This window comes from Borostomias antarcticus, assembly GCF_949987555.1.
Source record: "Borostomias antarcticus genome assembly, chromosome: 17".
NCBI lineage: Eukaryota > Metazoa > Chordata > Actinopteri > Stomiiformes > Stomiidae > Borostomias > Borostomias antarcticus.
The window spans coordinates 2464906-2472405 of record NC_140250.1 but is presented as its reverse complement, the minus strand read 5'-3'; the positions used below and the strand labels follow the sequence as shown (position 1 = coordinate 2472405).

General features: G+C 53.2%; 1 protein-coding gene across 1 annotated transcript in view; it reads right to left on the bottom strand.

The window, feature by feature from the left end:
- Nucleotides 1-7500, bottom strand: part of rpgrip1 (RPGR interacting protein 1) — a gene marked incomplete at both ends in the record, with an annotated part of 13002 nt that overhangs the window by 3654 nt on the left and 1848 nt on the right. The window contains 13 exons of the mRNA XM_084451593.1: nt 89-455; nt 665-840; nt 1006-1515; nt 1736-1853; nt 2143-2322; nt 2764-2814; nt 2970-3076; nt 3281-3501; nt 3751-3824; nt 4199-4369; nt 5451-5556; nt 6159-6308; nt 6602-6707. Coding sequence (XP_084307719.1) covers nt 89-455; nt 665-840; nt 1006-1515; nt 1736-1853; nt 2143-2322; nt 2764-2814; nt 2970-3076; nt 3281-3501; nt 3751-3824; nt 4199-4369; nt 5451-5556; nt 6159-6308; nt 6602-6707 — 2337 coding nt within the window. The remainder of the gene's footprint in view (nt 1-88; nt 456-664; nt 841-1005; nt 1516-1735; nt 1854-2142; nt 2323-2763; nt 2815-2969; nt 3077-3280; nt 3502-3750; nt 3825-4198; nt 4370-5450; nt 5557-6158; nt 6309-6601; nt 6708-7500) is intronic.

The following is a 7500-nucleotide window of genomic DNA, read 5'->3' as shown; positions in this document are numbered from 1 at the left end:
CTCCAAACCACTGTAGATCCTCTTTCATCTCCTCCCACCTTCCCTCCCTCTCTCCTCTAATCCCTCCCTCCTTCTTTCCTTCTCTCACCCTTAATCTGCTTCCCAGTCGCCAGCGGGCGCAGCGGCACGGGTGTCTTGGCCAGGTAGGCGGGCGGAGTCCGCCCGTCGCCGCCGCCGCCATCGTTGTCGTCGAACACGTACACCCACAGGCTGCCCCTCCTCAGGTAGTCCAGGACGTCCGAGGTCACCGCCAGCGGGTAGCACGCCGCGTCGTCGAAGCGCGGGTCGGCGCTGCACGGTACCGTGGCGGAGGAGTGGGGAGGCAGGTCGTACAGCCGGTACGTCAGGTAGGCGTCCGGGAGAAGCCCCGGCGGCCAGCGGGTGCTCAGGCCCACGCAGCGCTCCAGCACCACCTCCAGCTCGTTGGGTATCCCTCCGCCGTAGTCAAATAGTTCCCTCTGTATGGGACGTACAGAGAATTTATCCACTCTACACTTGTGTTTTATGAAATAACGTTAGCATCTTGAACCACAGAATAGTGACAAACAAATGAGGCTCTTTCGAACCAAGTAAGATGACCCTGTCACAGTGTGTATACAAATAAAGTTTGATTTGATTTGTATTTGCTCTTCAGACAGGCTCTGTCACTGACCGGCTCAATCGCCTCGTGTAAGCTGTCCTGCCAGCCCAGAGTGTGCTGGGCGGGGCTTCTCCCGGTGACGTCTGTCCGTCTGTCCGCCAGCCTATCAGCTCCGCCCTCTAGCAGGCTGTCCGTCGGCTCTGGCGGGTGGAACAGATGCGCCCAGTAGTCCAAAACCCCGATGATGTCACCGTCTGAGCCTGAGGAACGGAGGTGAAGAAGAGAGACAAGAGTGATGATGTATTACTGCTTCACCGAGAGACTATCATCCAAGATCCATGGATCCGATACCACCGAATGAAAAGGGATTCGAACTAAAACACAGGCGAGTGATTCTCCTTAGACGTTGCTTCGATGACTCTTACCTTTAATGTTGACCCGTCCGCTCACACGCTGCCCTCTCCTCTCCATCGCCCCCCCCAGGGGCAGCTGCGCCCTCCCCCTGGTCACGAAACGAACGCCCCCCAACGCCTGGTGGAGCTCCACCCTCACCCCTCCCTCCTGCCTCCCCAGGCGGCCCTGGTCGCGGGCCGAGAGCGGGTAGCGGGACGTGAACGCGTAGTCGGGCTGGTTCCCCGTCACCAGAGGGGTCGAGTGCACCTCGAAGTCCAGGAGGGCGTAGGTGCAGAAGGTCACGACCTCTTTGACTCCTCCCGACCCCTCCCGGTCTCTGGCCATGGCTCGCAGCCCGCCCGGGGTGAAGGTGGCTCCCCGGAGGTGGATCTCTAACAGGGCCTCCCCCGCCTGCAGCTGGGAGACCGTGGCGTCGTCCTCGGTGGGCTGTACTACTTCCTGGTCCGCCCCCGGCCAAGTGTACTGGAGTGGTATGGTCCGGTTGTAGTTCCTGGGACTGTAGGCAAACTCCTTCAGTTGGGCTGGGAAAAATAGAGAGAGAGAAAGAGGGGGAGAGAGAGAGGGTGAGAAGGAGAGGGATAGGGAGAGAGAGAGATGAGGAGAAAGAGGGAGAGAGGGAGAGAGAGAGAGAGAGAGGACAGTCCATTTGTTAGACGAAAACTGATATTCTTTGGATACATTACCTAATTAACGTTACCTTGTAAAGTGTTTATTTGTCCAACATCACAACATTAACATTACCTCGTAAAGTGTTTATTTGTAGGGCTCTCTTGTCCAGCTGTTTGTCTTTCTCTGCCACCTTCCTCCTGGTCTCCTCCCTCTCTCTCTCCGATCTCTCCATCACTGTGTTCATCTCAGCCTGGGGAGGGAAAGAAGAGAAGGGACAGGTCACGGGTAGGAGGGAGAGTGAGTGTGTGTGTGTGTGTGTGTGTGTGTGTGTGTTTGTGTATGTGTGTATGTGTTTCTGTGTGTGTGTGTGTGTGTGTGTGTGTGCTCGTATGTGTGTGTGTGTGTGTGTGTCTGTGTGTGTGTGCTCATATGTGTGTGTGTGTATGTGTTTGTGTGTGTGTGTGCGCGCGTGCATGTGTGTGCGCGTGCATGTGTGTGTGTGTGTGTGTATGTGTCTGTGTGTGCGTGCGTGAGCCCACCTGCAGGTCGCTGCTGATGCGGTGCTGCAGCAGCAGCAGGTCCCGGGTCTTCTGCAGCTCCAGAACCGTCTCGGACAGCGAGGCCCGCAGGTCCGCCAGCTCCCGGGCCGGGTCCTCCGCCCCCACACCCGCCCCCAGGAAGCACAGGCTGTCCTGGCCCTCCACATGCAGCCGGAATGCCTGGAGAGGAGTGGTTGTGGGAGGATTACTCTTTTATGCTTTATCCGTTCTTTATTTAAAGGTGCAGTGTGTGATTTTTGGCGACATCTAGTGGCGAGGTTGCAGATTGCAACCAAAAGAAGACAATTACATTGTTCAAGATGGCGGCCTCTGTGTAAGGACCCGCTCCCCTATGTAGAGGTAAAGGGCTCATTTTAAGGTAACAAAAAAAATTAGGGTTCTTATTTGAATGGCACTAATTAAAGCATAGTTTCAATTCATTCATCCAATTCCTGCCAAGTCTACACAAAATTCTGCCACAAAATTCTAGACACTGCACCTTTAATGTGCCCTCATTAGATGATGCCTGTTAGTTAAGTAAGTTGTGTAAGTGACTGTTAGCTTTCCTGATTAGCTTAAAGGCTACTTGGCTTGACAAACCCTTAATTATGATAGACTGACCTTGATCTGCAGAAGGGTTTCACTGAGGTCCTCAACGCTCATGTCAAATTCCTGAAAAACAGAGAGAGAGAGAGAGAGAGAGAGAGAGAGAGAGAGAGAGAGAGAGGCCGGGATTAATAAACCCCACCTTTCTATAATCAGTAAGTTATTAACAGGTTATGAATATCATAACATCGTTTTATTAATGTGTCTTTAACATTGCTGACCTTGGTGACCGAGTCCAGCCTCGCCTGCTGTGATGTCACCTGGTCTCTGTAGTGTCGTACTTCCTGTTCCAGTCTCTCCTGGTTCTCTCTCACTGATGCGGTCAGCTCTGTCATAGAGAACATAGCACAATAATAACATATCAATAACATGTCCAAAAATGTCCCATTAAAGTAATAACATAATTATAACATAAAGAAAGAAAACGTTTCACTCAGTTCACTCATACGGTTTAATAATAGTTTCAATGTAACGAATGTATCAAACAAAATGGAGGTTTCAGACAACAGAGTGGATGTGAGCGAGCTCCTACCTCTCTCTCTCTCCCTCTGTTCCTCCAGTCTCTCCTTGTCCCGTCTCAACCTCTCTCTCTCCTCCTCCAGCCTCCCCCTCTCCTCCCTCTCCTCTCTCAGCGCCTCCTCCAGCCTCTGCGCCTCCCTCCCCCGTGTCTCCTCTCTCCCTCCTTCTCCAGACCTCCTCCGCTCCTTCTCTTTGTCCCCCTTCTTTTCCTGATGGCTCTGGGAGGATAAGGTGCTGTGGGGAGGAGAGGGACAGAGAAAGAGAGAGAGAGAGAGGGAGAGAAAGAGAGAGAGAGAGAGAGAGAGAGAGAGAGGAGGAGCAAGAGAAAGTGAGAGTGAAAGGGGCAGTAGATGGAAAGAGACATAGATAGTCTATTGTAGACAGTAGACACAACCAACTCTCCTCCTAACCCCCACTTCTCTCTCTCTCTCTTTCTCTCCCTCTCTCTCTCTCTCTCTCTCTCTCTCAGTCTCTTTGCCTCACCTCTCCAGCAGGGTGTCATAACTCTCCTTCAGCAGGGTTTTCTCTCCCTCCAGGTCTGACACTCTCTCCTGGAACTGAGAAAGACAGGAAGGAAGGAATGAAGGAAGGAAGGAAGGAAGGAATGAATGAATGAAGGAAGGAAGGAAGGAAGGAAGGAAGGAAGGAAGGAAGGAAGGAAGGAAGGAAGGAAGGAAGGAAGGAAGGAAGGAAGGAAGGAAGGAAGGAAGGAAGGAAGGAAGGAAGGAAGGAAGGAAGTCAGGAAGGAAGGAAGGAAGGAAGGAAGGAAGGAAGCATTACGCCTCATTACAGTGAAACGGTTTGATTACCAGTCTGCGACGGCCCGAAAGACCGCTTTATCCCCCTGAGCTAAAGCCTGAGAGGGCCTCGGGCGACGTCAAACACCACGTAAAGCCTCTATGCTTTAATGTACACCAGATTGTTGCAGTACCTCCTCCAGGGCTCGCAGGGAGAGGGTGGCAGCACTGAGCTGTCCCTCCAGCGCCAGCGCCCTCTGCCTCTCCTGTTTCAGCTGTTGGCTCAGATCCTCCGCCTTCTCCAGCAGCGCCCCCTGGCTCTCTTTCAGGGACTGCTGCCTCTGCTCTAACTGGGCCTCGTAAGCCTGGGAATGAGAAGAGGGGGAGGATGAGAGAGGGAGGGAGGGAGAGAGGGAGGCGGAGAGGGATGGGGTAGAGAGAAAGAGAGAAGGTGAGAGAGGAGGAGAAAGAGAGAGGGAGAGAGGGTGAGAGAGGGAGAGAGAGAGGGAGGGAAAGAGGGTGAGAGAGGGAGGGAGAGAAGGTGAGAGAGGGAGGGAGAGAGGGTGAGAGGGAGGGTGAGAGGATGAGAGAGGGAGGGAGGGAGAGAGAAAGAGGGAGAGAGGGTAAGAGAGGGAGGGAGAGAGAGAGGGAGGGAGAGAGGGTTAGAGAGGGAGGGAGAGAGGGTAAGAGAGGGTGGGAGAGAGAGAGAGGGAGGGAGAGAGGGTGAGAGAGAGAGGGAGAGGGAGGGAGAGAGAGAGAGGGAGGGAGAGAGGGAGAGAGCGAGAGAGGGTGAGAGAGGGAGGGAGGGAGAGGGGGTGAGAGAGGGAGGGTGAGAGGGTGAGAGAGGGAGGGAGGGAGAGAGAGGGAGGGAGGGAGAGAGGGTGAGAGAGGGAGGGAGAGAGAGGGAGGGAGGGAAAGGGTGAGAGAGAGGGAGGGAGGGAGGGAGAGGGTGAGAGAGGGAGGGTGAGTGGGTGAGAGAGGGAGAGAGGGAGAGAGAGGGAGGGAGAGGGGGTGAGAGAGGGAGGGTGAGAGGGTGAGAGAGGGAGGGTGAGTGGGTGAGAGAGGGAGAGAGGGAGAGAGAGGGAGGGAGGGAGAGGGGGTGAGAGAGGGAGGGTGAGAGGGTGAGAGAGAGAGGGAGAGGGAGGGAGAGAGGGTGAGAGAGGGAGGGAGAGAGAGGGAGGGAGAGGGAGGGAGAGAGGGTGAGAGAGGGAGGGAGGGAGAGGGGGTGAGAGAGGGAGGGTGAGAGGGTGAGAGAGGGAGGGAGGGAGAGAGAGGGAGGGAGGGAGAGAGGGTGAGAGAGGGAGGGAGGGAGGGAGAGAGAGGGAGGGAGGGAGAGGGTGAGAGAGAGGGTTGAGGGGAATAGGAACGGAGGGGGTCACTGTGTCATATATCATGATACTGTAGTAAAGTTAAACGTTAGTGGATTTGAGACTGAATAATCCCGACCTCCTGCAGTTGATCGAACTTCTCCTGTGTCACCCGCAGGGCGGCGCTCTTCTCTGACAGCTGCTTCTGCAGGCGGATCGCGTCCACGTTGTCTTTTATGTTCAGTCTGGGGAAAGGAATTAGACAAGGGCTGATGATTAGAGACTGTTTACACAATGCGTTTGTCCTACACCGGGTGTGCGCGTATGTGTGTGTGTGTGTGTGTGTGTGTACATATGTGTGTGTGTGTGTGTGTGTGTGTACTGTACATATGTGTGTGTGTGTGTGTGTGTGTGTACTGTACATATGTGTGTATGTATGTACTGTACATATGTGTGTGTGTATGTACTGTACATATGTGTGTGTGTCTGTACTGTACACATGTGTGTGTGTGTGTGTGTGTGTACTGTACATATGTGTGTATGTATGTACTGTACATATGTGTGTGTGTATGTACTGTACATATGTGTGTGTGTATGTACTGTACATATGTGTGTGTGTCTGTATACTGTACATATGTGTGTGTGTATGTACTGTACATATGTGTGCGTGTCTATATGTAGTTTGGTGTGTGTATTGTGCATATGTGTGTGTACATATGTGTGTGCATATGTGTGTGTGTGTGTGTGTGTGTGTGTGTGTGTGTGAGTGAGTGAGTGTGTGTGTGTGTGTGTGTGTGTGTGAGTGAGTGAGTGTGTGTGTGTGTGTGTGTGTGTGAGCCATGCCCACCTGTGCCCATCGGCCTGCTGCTTTCTCATCTCCCTTGCGGTGCATCTCTCCTCCACCTCCCTGTCCTTCTCCCGCAGCGCCTCCTTCAGCGACTGGGCCTCCAGCTCCAGCTCCGCCACCCGCGCCTGCTGGCTCTCCGTCACACTGGGCCTGCTGGGGGGGGGGGTAGAGGGGGAGAGGGGGAGGGGGGGGTGGGAAGAGGGGGAGAGAAAGGGAGGAGAACTTTATGTACATGCCTGCTTTTTCAACTCACTGAGCAGTGCGTGCCAGTTCGGAGGGAGGGAGGCGTTAGGGGGGTAAAACGTTGGGAGAACATTGGGAGAACGTCAGAGCGACGTTCGGACGGGTTAAGCCTTCATCATGCTCACATGCTCTTTATCCAATTACTTTAGGTACACACACACACACACACGCACACACACACACACACACACTCCTCTTACAATCTCTCCACCTCCCCCCTGGGGTCCTCCAGACTGGTTCCGCCGTAGCGAGGGGGGGCCGTCTGGGCCGCTCTCCTGACTCCGCCCTCCCCATCCATGCCCCGCCCTGAGAGGAGGAGAGGAGGAAGTTGAGTCCAACTCATCTTTTTTCAAGCTCTTTCAAGGCTCTTTCCAGAGTCTGTTGGGGACTTCTCATTAAAAAAGTCATAGGGATTGTTATACAGTTATACTTTGTATACAGTCGTATGAAATTTGTATCAATCAAATCAATCAAAGCTTTATTTGTATAGCGCATTTCATACCCAGAGGCAACACAATGCGCTTTACAGAGAACAAGGGAGGTGGGCAGACGTCCCACCCCTACATATTCCAGAGGGAAGCAAAAAAACAGTAATCACCCGGGGGCCAGAAAAGTGAGCCGTAAAAATTCTTCCCTGACCCCTCTCAACAAGGCGATCGAGCAAGCTCCTTGGAATATGTTGAGTTTATGAAATTTGTATGAAATGTGCTGTATAAATAAAGTTTGATTAGATTAGATTAGATTGTGATATATCTGGGCCAAGCGTAGTCTCTCTCCAGACTTAAATATTACTCTGAATCGCTGCGCTCCCATTCTACATAATAGAGTCTGTGCCACTTTGCCGCCCAAGCTGGTATTCTGAGGGCGTATCGACGGGTCAAAATTGAAAGAGTGACAGGTCCTAGCAGCAAATGAGAGACGCTAGCCCAGGTTAGATGGGCGGGATCAACCAGTTGGGTGATCGCGAAAGTCGTTACTGATTGGCGATTCCAGCGAGAAAGCCGTGATCGACGATGATAGACAGATAGTCCATCCAATCAGCTCCCTGTATTTTTTGTCACAGTGCACACCTGCCCTTTTCCCAACAGAGCTCTCCCAT